At 35.0% G+C, this 17,027-nt stretch overlaps 1 protein-coding gene across 8 annotated transcripts in view; it reads left to right on the top strand.

The window, feature by feature from the left end:
- The window catches only part of FUT8 (fucosyltransferase 8), a 394,186-nt gene that overhangs the window by 366,321 nt on the left and 10,838 nt on the right, over nt 1-17,027 (top strand). For all 8 annotated transcript variants that reach the window (XM_031952733.1, XM_031952735.1, XM_031952731.1 and 5 more), the window contains one exon: nt 10,549-10,699. In XM_031952733.1, coding sequence (XP_031808593.1) covers nt 10,549-10,699 — 151 coding nt within the window. The remainder of the gene's footprint in view (nt 1-10,548; nt 10,700-17,027) is intronic.

Below are 17,027 nucleotides of genomic sequence, written 5' to 3' on the forward strand. Positions count from 1 at the left end.
TGAACCCTGTTTTCCTGACTCCATGTCTAATGCTTGGTCTAATATTTTTTTTGTCATATAAGTGATAACCACAGCAAACAATGTATTATCCCAGTAGTTATAAACCTGTTGTATGGGAAATTTTTGTAAATATAATTTTTTTTTATTTCATTCAGTTCTGTTACAGGAGGGAAGGAACAATATCCTGTCACCCTTCATTTTAAGACAGATTAGATTTATATATTGCTGGATACTATTCAATTAATTTATATAGGCTCTATCTAGTGTCCTGTGATTGCAGCACAATTGCACAATGTAATTGCAGCACATTAATGACAGAATTTACTTTAATTGTGAGAAGAGTAAAGCTAGAGTCTTCCCTTTTTTGTCACTAGTGTAGCAATTTTCAGAACATTTCTCCATACTTAAATATGATAGAGCGATTTCACGATACTTCCCATTCTTCCTTTTATATTTTCCTGAGTGTTAGTTTTGTCAGTCTCCTCCAAGGTTTCAATTCTTTTTCCTTTATTCCTCATTTTCTAGTTAAATGTTTTGTAGCGCTGGTTTAAGTTTCTCAGGAAAATTGATATAGGTAAATCTAAGACAACAAATCATGATTTTGACCTTCAGTTTTGGAGTGCTGTCCTTTCACATGCTATCCAAGGCCAGGGAACCAGAGGAACAAATACATAATGAGTATCATAGCCCCTGAAAATTCATAAGCAAACACATTATATTTTATTGTTCAAACTCATTTATGTGACACCAAAAATAAGATTTTTGGAAAGGGATAAAGTTTTATCTCGTACAGACTTTATATAATTGGTTGCTAAGTGGAGATGAGCAGATGATATTTTATGGATGGAAAGCCTTAGGATTCTCGTTGTTAGCAATTGCTATTGTTAGAGAAGCGGTTTCAGCTTGGTTATGTTGATGACTTATAGCTGTACCTAATCTGGATAAGTGGTTCTTATATACAACAGTAGTAAAGTTGTTTAAAAACCAGTCCAAAAAATGAATCAAACCTAATCCTTTTAAGGTTATACAGGAAAATACTGCCTCCCAAAATTGTGTGATCACTAGAAAAATTACAAGTTGTCTTTTCATCTCATATGAATCAGTTTGCCATAGTGGCAAAAGTACTGCTTATATGTTCAGCTTTTATCTTTGAAGAAAAAAAGAGCATTTTCATACTGATTTCCATAGTGCCTACTATGTGTCAGGCTCTCTACCAAGCAATTTTTATAAATATCTTATTTGATCCTTTTGAAGTAGGTGCATTTTACAGTTGAGGAAATAGGTAAATAGCAGTTAAGTAATTTGCCCAGTCACACAGCTAATTAAGTGTTTGAGATCAGATTTGAGCTCGGGTCTTCCTAACTCTACACTGAATGTTCTCTCTTTTCTGTCACCAGTTCCCCCAATAGCATTTTTTAGGTTCTTCTTTGAAATAAGAAAATTATCTATTCTACCCTATCACATAGGGTCCTTTTGAGGATGAAATGAGATAATGTATTTAAAAATGTTTTTCAAATTTTAAAAGAGTAATTATGATGATAATTATTGATATATTAAATTGTTAACTACTATTACTAAAATGCCCTGGATAGTGATGATTTGTGATGATTTGCTAAACAATGGATATGAGGTATGAATACACATGAAAGTAGATTCGTACAATTGTGTGATAATAGGAAAGAAAATATAAACTTATCTCCTGGTTTTAAGAATTTCTCTTTTTGAAGTGTCTAAGCACCTAGTTTAGAAGTTTGGAGTTAAGAATTGTAAAAAAAAAAAAAAAAACAAAAAAAAACAAACAAAAAATTATGCTGAAACATCTTATAAATAGAGCCATAGAAATGAGCAGAATTCAAAGGACTGTGCTAATTTTAATAGATACTTGATTTTTTTTTTATCATATAGAATTGCAAAATAGGACTAATCAAACTGTTTTCATTTTACAAGTTTAAGCTAGTTCTTTGGATTGGAGAGGAGGGAAATTTATTTAAATTGAGAAAAAAAAGATGGTTTGCAGTCTTTGTTGCTTTGTGTTATGTGAAACATCCTTAAATTACAGGGATACCTTACCTAACATCATTCCATGGTTTTGTGAAAACACAGTAGGAGAAACAACATTTTAGGTGACAGTTCCCATAAAAATGATGCTATAAGTAAATAATTGACCAAATGACGTTACTGTGGACTTAATGGCTTTAGGAAGTTTGATTATAATGTATTAAAAATCTTATCATAAAATGACAAATGTTAGTCAGGGCAACTTAGGTAAAATATGCACAGAAAATGATTTCTATGTGGCATATGTTTTTGCAAAAAACAAAACACTTCCAAATCATTATTTCATAACAAAATTCAGACTATTGAATATTGCCACTTGGAGGCAAGAAATCCTCCTCTCCTATCATTCCTTTACTTTGGTTCTTCTCCCTTGTCATTTTAAAGAAGTCAGCGTCTCCTATTGAATCACTTCCAGTTTGCTGAATTCTGATCTTCTAATCATGTACTTCAATTAATTTGGTGACCAGATAGATCCCAAGTGATTTTAGTGTCATCTTTTCAAAGGTTTCATCATACCCCCTTCTTTTTGGCTTCACTTAGTACCTAAACTCAACTAGCAAGATTAATATTTATTCTAGGAAGGAGATGCTATAACTTCTCTTAGTAACCAATTCCAGTGTGTCTAACAACCTCCCTTTCATATTTATTTAGAGCTGTTTCAGCCCCATTCCTGAGTATGCAGCTTCACAGGGACCATATTAAAAACTTTCCTGGCTGTTTTCTTTTCAGAACAAGTGTGACATTTCCTTCATCTCCCAAAGTCTGAGCTATAGTGAGCAAAATGTCAAAAAATAATGAGGCCAAATGGAGCTATACAATGAATGCCAGTCTAAAGCAATGCTCAAAGGCTTTACCTTTGCAGCCATTATCACTGAGAGGCAATGGGGAGAAAGCTCATCAATGGTAGTGAAATGGACAGAATACTAAAGTCATTGTTAAGGGATGAGACCAAACTCAGGTAGTTAAGCTTCATCCTGAAAGTAAATAAAGTAAACACCTTTACAAGCTGAATTAACTTTTTTAAATCTATAAGGCATAGTCCTATAAATGACTGCTCCAGGTTTACTGAATGATAGTTAATATAGTTTCCAAAAATGTTTCATTACTTCAGCGGCCTATTTGAGTTTGAATGAGAGATACTCAGAGCAAAATGAGAAATTTTGGTTCACTGTGTTTCCATTAGCATTGTTGTGCTAGCTGTAAAACTTTTTAATACCTGGCCAACAGTTGTGGTGAACCTTGAGTGTAGCTGGATGATTCAGCACTGAAATGGTGGACAGCACCAAGCAGCTCATCACTGAGTTGCAATGAAAGGTGTTACCAGGGATATTCAAGGAGTTGGTAGCAGGTGGTATTTTCCCATCCATTCAATTTAATTAGGCTGTCCCACTTCTTTGCATTTTTGGCATGCTGCATTGTCCCAAATGCTAGAGACCCAGTTAAGTCTGGGCATAAAAAGGGGTCATTGTTTTGATTTCCCTAAGCAAACATCCTATGAAACCTCTAAGGTTTCTCTATATCTTTTTAGTTGACCCATAGGGAAGTGGTAGAGTTTCTGTCTGCCTTCCACAAGTGTCTGGTGTCAAATATTAGGCACATGGTCATGGGGTCTATAATGAGAAGTGTTTTCAGAGAGCTTACTACAACTAATTAGTAAATTGTAAAATGTCATAATGGATTCATAAAATATAACCCCAGCTTAAAATTTGGGGTTTTGCAAATCCCATTTGCAGATATGGGATTTAAACCTAGGTCCATCAACTTCAGTTCCTGGATTCTTTCCACTGTATTAACTGTACTAAACTTTTCTTTTAAAGCATTAAGGTACTAAAAGAAAATTACTTACTCAAATAAGGTGAAAAGGCTAGCTTTTAGAGATTACTCCTGCAGAAAGATAGAAGAATAGCCCTTTTATTTTTTGGCAAAGGAGACTTCAATGAATTATATATTTGGCATCCCATTAATTTTTCTTTAATGTTCCAGTTAATCTCAACTGATGAATTGAAAGATAGCTTATTGATTTTTTTTAAGAAGTTAAGTTTATTTATTTTTATTATTATTATAGCTTTTTATTGACAACATGCATGGGTAATTTTTCAACATTGACCCTTGCAAACACTTCTGTTCCAACTTTTCCCCTCCTTCTCTCCACCCCCTCCCCTAGAGAGCAGGCAGTCCCATACATGTTAAAGTATATGTTAAGTACAATATATGTATACATACTTATACAGTTATCTTGTTGCACAAGAAAATTCAAATTTAGAAAGAAGGTAAAAATAATCTGGGAAGAAAAACAAAAATGCAAGCAAACAACAGTAGAAAGAGTGCAAATGCTATGTTGTGGTCCACACCCACCCATGTTGTGGGTGTAACTGGTTCGTTCATCACTGATAAATTGAAACTGATTGGGATCCTCTCATTACCGAGGATAGCCATTTCCATCAGAATGGATCCTCATATAGTATTGTTGTTGAAGTATATAATGATCTCCTGGTTCTATTCATTTCATTTAGTATCAGTTCATGTAAGCCTCTCCAAGCCTCTCTGTATTCTTCCTGCTGATCATTTCTTACAGAACAATAATATTCCATAACATATATGAATATACCATACTTTACTCAGCCATTCTCCAATTGATGGGCATCCATTCAATTTCCAGTTTCTATGACTTATTGATTATTGAATATCAAGATTAAAATCTTTCTTTGTTGGTGGAAAAGATACAGCCTTGCTAATGGAGAATGCCAGAGACATTCCATCCCAAAAGTCATTGTGATGCCAGAGAAACTGAGGCAAGATAGAGATTAGAGGTTGTTAATATTTTATTAGAGGGAGAGTTTATTAGAGGGAATCCAGAGAGCTGGATTCCAGAGACTCTTATAGGACTCCAGCAATCAGGGAAACAAAGGCAAGGTGGGAGTAGAGCACTGGTGAGTGGGAAGTTCCAAGAAAGAACCATAAATTCAGTTGTGACCGGTTAGGGGTGAAGAAGGATCATAAATTCTAGGAGCCAGCATATGAGGCAGAAGATACCCAAATATTGAGATAAGCAAACTGGAGTTTTATGACTCTGGAATGCTAGTGGTCAGGGCTCCCAGCCCTAATTATCTTAGTTCTAATGGCCAGGAAGAGGGGTTGCCACCAGGGACACTGAGGCAGAACAATTTAGGGAAACTGAAGCAGAACAATTCAGGGAAACTGAGGCATAACATTCTATACTCTCTCTTCTGAAAATTCTAATCATTGAATTATCTTGGAGGGTCTCAGCACCATGATTTTGACCAACCCTATTTGGAGCAGATAAAACAAAATAAAATTAGAAAAATGCAAGGATAAGTCTCTCTCTGATAACCTCAGGGTTAACAGCAGTACAAAGGCTTCCTGTAGCAAGCATGTCAGGTCCTCTGAAGTTCTGAAGCACTATCTCAGCCAGGGAATCTAGCTTGAGATGTGAGTTCTACAGTCCTTTGTGTACTTAACTCAGGATCTGTTTATAGAGCAGCAGCAGTGCTCAAGACAGTTTGTGCTAGCCTATCCTGGGGGATAGGGAGTGGAGTCACTACAAGGCTGTCCAAGACTTTAAGGGAGAAGGATAAGGCTTGAACAATTGTCCCCTTGTCCCCACCTAGAAGAACAGACAGACTAGCAAACATTGCTACAGAAAGGATCCAGATTCCTTAGCAGAGTATGCACAGTTAGATCATCAAGGCAGGCAAACCATGAACTTTTAGAGGCCTTATACCAAGGTGCAACACCCTCTGAGAATGCTGAAATACTAATTAAGGAAATGGGATTACAGGACTTGAGAAGTGGATCAGAGAGACTGCCAGTCACAAGATGCTTGTACCTTGGAGATTTCCAAGGATGATTTCTTGTAATTCCTAAAAACAGGCAATCAGAAAATAGTCCCAAAAGCTGAGTCTGCCAGGGCAATCCCAACAGAATAAGGGGTTTCAAAATTAAAGCATAACCAGCAATCACAGTCCAGTTAAGGTTTAAATAATAAACCAAGCAGGCAGTAAAGACAAAAAGGGACTGCTAGAAAGACTTCCAATTTGAATTGGGTGGGGGGGGTGGAGAGGGGGATAGAGGTGTCTGAGGCCAAGTGAATAGGAAACTAGTGGCAATTGGAGTTCCCATTCTTTCAGGTACCTTTGGAAAAAATCCACCAGCTTTCCTGGTCCCTATATCTTTTATCCTCCCCTTTTATTTTATCAAAGAGATCATCCACGGAGGAGTAAATAAATAGTCAAGTAGCATCCCACATACAAGTCCTGAAAGTTAATTAAAATTCTTGTACATAACAGACTAGTATAGCAGGATTTTTCTACTCTGGAATTTATCTAGAGATCCCCAAACAATTACATGTTCTGAAGGAAACATTGTGCTCAATTAGATAATGCAGATAACAGCAACAGTTACCCAAACCCAACATTTTTCATCCCAAATCCTAAACACACAGTAATAGAGGATACATACAAGATTTTACAATAATACACAATAAGGGGACCTAGTCAGAATTTAACAGTCATTCATCAATCATTTTCAGTTCCTTCCAAATCAAGTGAGGCTCAAAGACCATTAGGGGCAGGGGTTACATCTATTGCAAAAGTGCTTCCTGCTGAGATGGGTGAAGACTGAAATCCTATTCCAGGGAGTGGGGTGGGTGTCACAAAAGCAATAAGTGAGCTGATCCAGGTCCCAGAAGCAGGTCAATAAATATAGCTGTAATTTGACCAAAATTTAGAATAGAAAACAAATCTAACAAAGAAAGGTTAGAACAGTCTAAGATAGAAAGACTGGTTCAGAAGGACTGCTACAAAATGTAGAGAAGCCAATATAGACTGGCCAGCAGATTCCCATGTAAGGAAACAAGTTTGCCTCACAGGACAAACGGTTGTCAATCCCAATAAACAAAATAGCAATTAGGTCTTACAGACAACTATGCCAATTGTCTCTCATTATTTCAGAAACCTTTTAAGACCTGAATATAGACACAAATATCTAGTAACTGATAGATGACCAGGCTAAATACTCACCTGCCTAAGTTTTTAGGATGTAATGATTACAGATAGTCAGATTGGAAACAGCAAGGTATGACATAATTGAATTGCATTAATGGTTTCTATTCATTATTGTTTCTGATCATAGAAATCAGTCACAAGACGAAAAAGCAAGGATATGACTATATCATATTATAATCAGTCAAAACTGATTCTTCAGTATATACAGGACACAGGATAAAGTAGCCTTAACTCAGTTTTACTTCGGGTAATTGTCCCAGTACTTTCAGAAGATGGAGCTTTAAAACTCCCAAGTAATATTAGCTATAGACCCAAGAAATTTTACCTTCAATAACAAATCCCATTAACCAAAGCTTCAGATGAATTCTAAACAGATATTTACCATGACCTTATATTGATAAGTCAGAGATTTGTCCCAGAAAGTTCATAACTTATCTTTCATATTTAAGTAGATGTTTTATAAGGTGAACATTATGCAAATCATTTTGCTATAAAATGCCCAATACATAGAAAAATAGGAAATTTAGGAAATTGCCTGTTGTCTATAACAGAAACATATTCAAAAGGACAAAGGAAAAAACTATCATTCCAGAGGCCCTTTAATGGGCACAACCTCAAGATGACTCAATACAATCTATTTAAACTCATACAGAATATTCTAATTCCACATAAAAGAATCTGAAAGATTCTTTAAAAATATCAATTAAACTTTTGGAAACAGTGCTGCCAAATTATAGATCACATTTGTTATCATATCCCTTAAACAAGGAGACCATTATGCACCTAAAAAAACAGTCAATTAATACCATGTAAAAGCAGACTATCCCTTTTAAATAATAAAAAATGCTCTCTGCATCAGAGAGCCAGCGAGTTTATCTCGATTTCCAAAGAAGCAGCCGAAAGCAGTTGGGGGAGGAAAGGTGAGTAAAATTTTCACATTTGAAACCAAAAGATCCTTTGCTGTTTTTCCTTCTCCCTCTCAACTTCTCTTTATAATTAAGATAAATGGCAAGTTGATTAAAAGACCTGCTTTTCTTTTTTTCTCTCTCAACATCCTCTTTCCCTTTGTGACATGCTTTTCCCTTCTTTTCTCTCTCTCCAATTTCCTTCCTGATACTCTCTCCCCCTTCTCTCTCTTCCTTCATGAAATAATTCAAACTGTCAATTGTTTCTACAAATCAGTCTTTCTTATCCTGTTTCTTTAAATCATCATCTTTTCTCCTTTCCTTTTCTTTCAAACTTTTAAGATTTCCAATATAGTGAACAACTCAATAATTCCATAAAATTCACATATATGTTCAGCAGAGCTGACAAAATTTAAAGCATTTCTTATAACACATATAAATTACCCAATATATGTTTCAGAAGGTAACATATTTCATCTAATTAGGAAGTATGTGACTTCTTCAAGTGAATTATCAAAACTTTGTGCAGCTTTTTAAAAGTTTTTTTTTTCTTTCAGTAATAAAGGTTCAGTATTCAAGTTCCTAAGATCTTATACTCAGAATAAACAAATCTAGCATGTACAAGGCAACAGTAATTATTTCCCACAATTTCAGAATTACAGTACCACTTTTAAAAAAAATTAAGTTCCCAAAATCAGTAGACCAATAAGCTAAAAGGATATGGCCTTTTCCCACCTAAATAAGTTTCCTAAATTCCTAATCAAATGTTGCAAACAAACTGAATTACCATTTGGTTGTATGTATGGGTGGGTATATATATACATATACATATACATATACATATACATATACATATACATATACATATACATATACATATACATATCTCAGAAACTTTTTTTTCTGCCTGAGTTTTTTTTAAAGGAATTAGCATCTATCTCTTTTGTTAGCTCTCTTACCTTTCCCCCAGGCAGAGCTGCAACTTACATCAGATAAGGGTTTATTGCCCTCTTTCTTTTCTTCTACCAGCAGGCTTTTCTGCCAGAATTTTAAAAGTAGCCAAGCTTTTCTGTTCCTTTTACTTTCAAATTAGTGCAAACAGATTAAGAAGTTAAAAATCACAAGCAGTTTTTTTTTTTTTTATGCTAAACGCCTTTGCAACATTGAAATGACCAATTGCCAGATTTCTCAATCATTGTTCTTAAAACTTAACAGACCTCTTTAAATCAACAAAATAGACCGACAAGTCACAAATACTGAGTACACAGACACAACATTTAACACATAACAAGCTAGGGGCAAGCTCTTGATACCTCAGAAATGCCATGAGGGGAGTTTCAGGTGGACAATCTCTACCTCTCAGAAATTCAAATGGAGCCTTTTAAACAGGTTTCCAAACTCCAGTTTGGTGCGTTCTTTGCCTTCATAGAGAGTGCCCAGATGTAAAAAATACCCAGAACCAAATTGTGTCCTAAGATATCCAGAGTTGTGCTAACAGTGCGGCCACATAGTAATTTTAAAAAGCACCCAGATTTATTGTCCAAAGACATTCAGTCCAGACATGTGTCTTAATAGACACCAAGAACAGAGGGCACCATGCAGCATCCTATTGGTACCTCCCAGATTATTTACGGTTTATCAACCTATCTTTTGGGGACCCAATTATGTTAGAAAAACAGAATAGAACAGAAAAAACAACATACTCTCCTGTTGCCTAAATAGAAGTATCTACAATGAGCCTTGCCAGAGCCCAAAATTTCTCTCTTCATGGGAACTCTGCAACAAGGCAGAGGGCTAGTCTCCTCAAACAAAGAGCCAAGTCTCAGTTGCTCCAGGGCTCCAGGCAGAGACCCAATCTCTAATCCTGCTCTCATATCTCATGGGGAGCCTCTAAAATGTAATGCCAGAGAAACTGAGGCAAGATAGAGATTAGAGAGTTTTTTATATTTTATTAGAGTGAGAGATGGATTAAGGGCAAAACAGGATCCATGTTGAGCCCAGCTGGCTGAATTGGACTCTTGTCTCAAAGTATCCAGCAGCAAATGAGAGATTCTAGGGATTCTTATAAGACTCCGGCAGTCAGGGAAATGAAGGCAAGGTCAGGGTAGAGCATTGATGAGTGGGAAATTCCAGTTCAGTTCTGACAGGTTGGGGATGAAGAAGGATCATAAGTTCTAGGAGCCAAGATGTCTGAGTCAGAAGATATAGCAAATATAGCAAACTAGAGTTTTATAACTCTTTGGAATGCTCCCAGCCCTAATTATATCAGTTTTAATGGCCAGAAAGGGAGGTTGCCACCAGGGACACTGAGGCAGAACAATTCAGGGATACTGAAGGAGGGAAACTGAGGCAGAACATCATAAGAATTTGCTTTTTTAAAAAAAGACATTGTGAGCTTTAAAATAACATGGAAGCTCCTTGAGGGGCTATTTAACTTTTTTATCCCCTGCAACCAAGATAGTTCTTTGCACAAAGTAGGTGACTTATTAAATGTTTGTTGATTCATTGCACTGAATTTGAAAATAACTAATCAGTATATTTGTGCTATATTTTTTTTTCAGGTACCCAAATTATGAATTTATCAGTGATAACTCCATATCCTGGTCAGCTGGACTACATAATCGATACACAGAAAATTCCCTACGAGGTGTGATTTTGGATATACACTTTCTGTCACAGGCAGATTTCCTAGTCTGTACATTTTCATCCCAGGTAAGTAGCAAAGGAACATTTCTAAATGCCCAATGCATTATGACAGATTGGTTTATTTTTATTTTTGCTTAATGCTGGTTATTGTGATTCAAATATAGTTTTCCTGATCAGTAATGATCTTCTATGGAAGAATGAAAAGATTCAATAAAATTTGAGAGCATTGTATTGGGTATTGTAGTCATTTTGCAACCAGTAGCTGAATATTCTTCTGTCAAAGTTAGTCATTATGTAATGATTAAAATATTTAGTTTGTTTAAAGAATTTAACAAAAGCAGCAAGTAATTAAGTACATTTTATTCTTTTTTTTTTTTAATGCAGTCAATATATAACTATCTTTTCCCACACATCAGCATACTGATACTGGAAAGTTTTACTAAAATTTTGCTTAAGAACAAAAAAAAAAAAAAACCAGACACAATTTTTCAAGTCAATTATATTACTTGGTGACAAGAAACTGTAGGTTAAATTTAAATAATACCCACAACCATCCATTTAGTTTAGTTAATGCACATAATTATGTTTACAAGTTTGATTTGTTTTGGTTTGGGGAGATTAGATCAGGCTTGAATAGTCAGTGGCAATTTCAGTTTAATGGTAGTTATTGAGGGCTTTATTTTATTTTATCACTACATATGTCATATTTATTTGTTCTTACTTCATCCATTCAACAGGCAGTTAATAAGGTCCTACTAGATGCCCTAGAGCCCAGCTTCTTAAACTGTGGTTCGTGACCTCATATAGGGTCTCATAACTGAATGTGGGGGTCACAAAAATTTTATTTATTAGCAGTAAATATCAGATTTGTATGCCTATTTTATATACTATATACTATATATTATTGAATGAAAAGGGGTTGTGAGTAAAAAAAAAAATAAGTCCTTCTGTAGAAGAGTTCAAAAGAAGTCCCTTGTTCTTTTATGGCGTTTATAATAAAATCAGTGTGCATATATGAAACAACAGAATAAGAATTAACACATGAACAAGTGTATTTAAATGTATCATCTGAATAGAGAAGAGTTCTAGAATATCAATGTTGGGTTTCTGACTCTGAGAGAGAGTGTTCCAGAAAATGTATATGGTAAGAACTGCTAAGGTGAAATTAATGTACCTGTTCAAAATCTCCCTTAGCTCTAGTATGGTTATGTCTAATTCTAGGATAGATTCTGAGATAACAAAGACAAAACTATTCAAAGTCTTCCTCCCCACTAGCCTTTCTTTCTCATCCCCCTACCTTGTGCCTCCCCCCCCCCCTTTTTTTTTTAAACAGTGCCTTACTTAGGCTTTTCCTAGATAGATATAGGTTTTTTTTCTGTTCCTATAGCCCTGGCTCAGTCCACATAGATCACAATATGTCAGAAGAGACAAAATACAATTAAGAGTATGTTGACTTTTGACATTTTATTCGCATCTAGGACAAAAAAGAATTTTGTTCTTCCTTTTAAATTCTGTTTTATACTATAATATCCCCTCTTGTTGAAGTATTTGGAGCCTGAAGAAGCAATAAGAATAAGATGGAGATCGCAGGTTATGCAAAAGTAAAAGTTGTGTTATTTCTGATACTAGAATAGTAGAATCCTACTAGAAATTAGAATACTGATACTTGGGAATTCAAACTAGATTCAATAACAATGAAGTAAAACATTATTCAATCAAATAAAAACTTTAAACCAACATTTAAAAAATTTTGTAAAACTAAAAATGGACTCAGAGAGTACTTTGAAGTGTTTAGGTTGAAGTTCAGAGTAAAAACTCAACACTAAGTTATTGTAGCACCCAGAGACAATGGACTTATATTTGTTAACTTTTTATTTTTATTCAAAGATTTACTTCCTGTCTTCTTGTTACCAAATTAAAAAAAATAAATAAAAGTTTGGGGCAGCTAGTGGATAGAGTACCAGCCCTGAAATTAGAAGGATCTGAGTTCAAATCTGGCCCCATATACTTAACGCGTCCTATGTGTGTGACCCTGGGCAAGTCACTTAACCCAATTGCCTCAACAACAAATGAATGAGAATAAATGAATGTGGTACACAATTGAAAAATTTCCTAGTAACAATAAGGATTCCTGATTAATAGTGATTCTTCCATAGTATATTGGAAAGAGTACTTTATTTAGGGTCAAAGAACTTGGGTTCAGAATTTAGCTGTGCTCTTGTGACCCTGAGTATGTCATTTAAATTAGATTGGATTAGGGAAGAGGTAGATAGCAATAATCTGTAGGAAAACTGATGAAAGGTTGAAATAAGATGATAATTTTATGAATAGAGAAAATAGGAGATGATATGCAGTTAGAATCAAGATTTGGCAACCAATTGGAAATGTATAATAAGGAAAAGTGAGAAAGAAAGGATAATGCCAATTTTGTGAACCTGGAAGACGAACTATGGTGGTGCTTTTGAAAGAAATAAGATTTAGAATATCGTTGGGGTTAGAGGAAAAAGATAGACTTTATTTTGAGGACATCCAGTGTGAAATATCCAATTGAAGATTTGGGATAGAAATTCAAGGGGAAAAATTGAGACTAGATTTATTTGGAGTCAATGATTTAGAGATGGTAATCCAGTAGAAACTAATAAGGACACCAAGAGAATGTAGAAAGAAGAGATTTAGGACATACCCTTGGGCAATTTCTGTATTAGGGGATTGCAATCTGAATGATGAGCCAGAAAAGGAGAAGGAGAAAGATCAGTTTTGATAAGAAAATCTAGAAATGATAGAGATTGTAAAAAGTTGGAGAGTTAGTTTTAAGTGAGGAAGCTGAGGAAGCAAGCATAGATAGCTTTGTTTTGGCATTTAACTGACAGAGATTAGTAATGTGTGGCAGGATCTTGAGGAGCTAGTAGAATTTAGTGAGTTTTTTTAAAGAATGGATTGGAGGAGTTGGTCATTAATTAAACATTAGAAAGAAGTGATGATAGTTTACAGTCTGTTGGAGTCAACAGAAAGGGTTGGGGATCAAGGGCCATTGTCAGAGATTAAGGGAACTGTAGGAGGTGTCAAAGGAGTTAGATATTAAGTGAGCAGAAGCTAACAGCAAAGAATCACCCCAAGTTACAACCCATTAAGTCAGGATTGTGTCCTGTTTTCATGGGCAACCTGGCTATGCTTTCAATAGCATAAATAGCACACTTATTTCTAACAGAGATGTCACACTATATGTGACTAATCTTAATCTGAATCAGATGTTTACTTAGGGGCCACAGATGGTAAGACCAAGACTTGTATTTATTTCATTACAGACAGATGCTCAGCTTAGGAATTTCCACTTTTGTAGAGATCATAAAACTACATTGAAATGTTTATGTAAATTGAAGGCTTCACAAAGAGAGGACAAGAGGTTCTCAGTAAAGTGAACTCTGGAGGGTTAGAACAAACATTCTCTGAATCTATACAGATCCTTATTCTTTGGAGTAAAGAACACCGTAACACATGGGCAATAATCTCATCAGTACTCTATATCCCTCAGAGATATAGAAAACATGCCTTCTCCCTCTTTGAGCAAAACAAGGGTAAGGCAAACAGCACAAAGATTCCATTTGGAGAACGAAGTGGAAGGTTAGATACCATTTAATTGAGTCCAGTGCCTTTATTTTATGGATGAGGAAACTGAGTCCCCCTGAAGTGAGAGGAACTCATATGAAATCACACATGAGTAGCAGAGTCCAAGTTCATCCCTGTGCTCTTTGAATTTAAACCTACTTTTCTCTCTACCACACTATGCCATGCAGGATGGGTTGGATCACTCAGTGAATCTAGAACCCATTTTCCCTGACTTTCAGGGCTGAGGAATCTTCCTTGTCCTGATTGTCTTTGGGAGTTCTCATTGAGCCAATCTTCAGGAGTGAAATTCAGCCTCTGCAGAAGATCTGCTTTTTTTTAGTGTTTTTCTGAAATAGAGACACATCTGTGTTTTATCATCTGACAATATTTTTCCTGTTACCACTTACTGTGTGCCTAGCGGTATGCTAAAAAGGATATAGTACCATGTCAACACAGGATGAAATAAAACAGGCGCCACGCAGTTACAGAGAGTCTCAGCTTTTGAAACTCCAATTTGCCCCCTCTCAACAATGTCACCTGTCAAAATCAAACCTTGCCTAGTGTTGGCATCAGCTGGACAGGCAAGCTATTTACATTTGTAAGGAGAAGGCTGGGAGAAGAAACCAGAGGTAATTAAACACAGCAGCTTTGTTTTGTTTTGTTTTTCATGGGTGATTTTTAGTAGAGCCTTCAAGAAAAGCAGTTTCTGGAATTTACACTAACTTGTTACACCTCTATGATTAAGAAGGAGACTTTTAGTTTTTGTTTCTGGTTATTTGAACAATTATGCTTGGATCTTAATTTTTGATTAATAACTGTGGGGTGCATAGTGGCTGTGAATTAGCATTTCCCTGTAGGGCTGGCTTTTTGTACAGGTGTAGTGCCAACCACCTATATAATCCCAACCTCTCTAACCCTCAAAATCTCAAGGCTTTAAATTTTTATGACTGCCTTAAGCATCCAAAATTTTCAGTTGTTCATTCCATCAGATGAGGCTTTAAATGCCCCTGTTAAAATATGAAGGTTACTTGGGGAGGGTAACATACTTTCATGTGTGTTAAAAATTGTCAGCTATCATTTGGTGCATACCTAGTATTTATCAGGTACTGTGCCAAATGCTGGATAGTTTAATTTAATTTATTATACTTACCCTAGCAAAAGGAAATAGAATGAACAAGGTTTGATCAGAAGCAGGGGATCAGAAAATATCTGGACTATATGGCACTCCTGGGGCAGATATGCTGAATCAGTATACCTTGACTTCATGTTATGATGACCAGGGTCCACATTAGAACACATAGAATAAAGATTACAAGGATTTAAAGCTGGATTCATGACTGAGAAACTAGATCACTTTATAGCTCTTGAGTTGATAATTTTTAACAGTATGGCATTCATTATTTTCTTTATAGTGAATCAGCAGAACATCAGGCAAAACCATAATCAAATGTATTTTGAGTGCTAAATATAAATGAGTTTGGATTATCAGCATTTTATGACTTTACTCCCTCTCATCTATTAATTCAAATAAGTTGGAAATTATTTTATAAATGTAGTTCACTTTATTATAGTAATGATATTATTATATATGGTATGCTACACATCTTAAAACCAAATTCTGGCTAAATTTATAGTAGCCTGATTCTCATCATAATGAATTAATGATAAAATGAAAGAATGAAAGTGTTAAGCACTTATTTTGTTCAGAGCACTATCCATACTAAGTACTGAGGATACAAATAGTCAAATAAAACTGTGCCAGTTCTCAAGGAGGTTATATTCTAATAAAGTAATACAGTACAAAAGGTGTTCCAACTTCAGGAAAGAGAAATGCCCAGTGTTCCTTAGACCACTCACAATCAAAAGTTGGTATTTCTTCTTTAATGTCATTCCTTTGATAAAACTATTTCTGGAATAGAACTGACAGTGCCATAGACTTATAAATTATAGAGAGGACTTGAGAATTAAATGGAGTTGAAAAGAAATTTAGAATACTAAGAGAAAAATCATCTCCTATTAGTATACTTTCTAAAAAATAGAATGGATTGGTCAGCTCTATGATAATTTTATGAGGCAACAGGAATATTAGAACAAAGCCAAAAGGAAGTCAATGGAAGAAAATATAAGGTACCTATAATAAAAAAAAAAAAAAAAACTGACTTAGAAAGTAGATCTAGGAAAGCTCATTTAACAACCATAAAACGCTAAAATACCTGATTAAATAAAAACTTGGCACCCTATTTCAGGAAATCAAAAAAAGAAAAAGAAAAGAAAAGGGCAAAATAAAAATAGAAAGACTAGAAGGATAGAAAAGAAAGAACCACAGGCAATAAACTGAATATTTTTCTTCAAACAAAATCAGTTTAGTCAAAGCTTGAAGAAAAAGAGTTAACATCTTTGCAGCAAATATATTTGATAAATATCTGATATCCAAAATATTTAAGAAACTAATATAAATATATAGGAATAAAAATTTACTCCTTTTCATTTAAGGATATGAACAGAAAGTTCTCAAATGAAAAAGGTAAGCTGTTGAAAAATCATATGTACAAATGCTCCCAGTCACAAGTAAGAGAAATATAAATTGAAATAATTGTGAGGTGACATCTCATACCCATTGATTGGCAAAGATAACCAAAAAGGATAATAGTTATTGAAGGGGGACAGGCATGTCAATATACTATGGATGGAGCTGTGAATTGATCCAACCATTCTGGAAAGGAATTTGTTATTCTACTCACTAAGTTATTAAGTTGTATATATCTTCTAAACTAGCAATAACACTATA

The sequence above is a fragment of the Sarcophilus harrisii genome, chromosome 2 (genome assembly GCF_902635505.1).
Source record: "Sarcophilus harrisii chromosome 2, mSarHar1.11, whole genome shotgun sequence".
NCBI classification, from domain to species: Eukaryota; Metazoa; Chordata; class Mammalia; order Dasyuromorphia; family Dasyuridae; genus Sarcophilus; species Sarcophilus harrisii.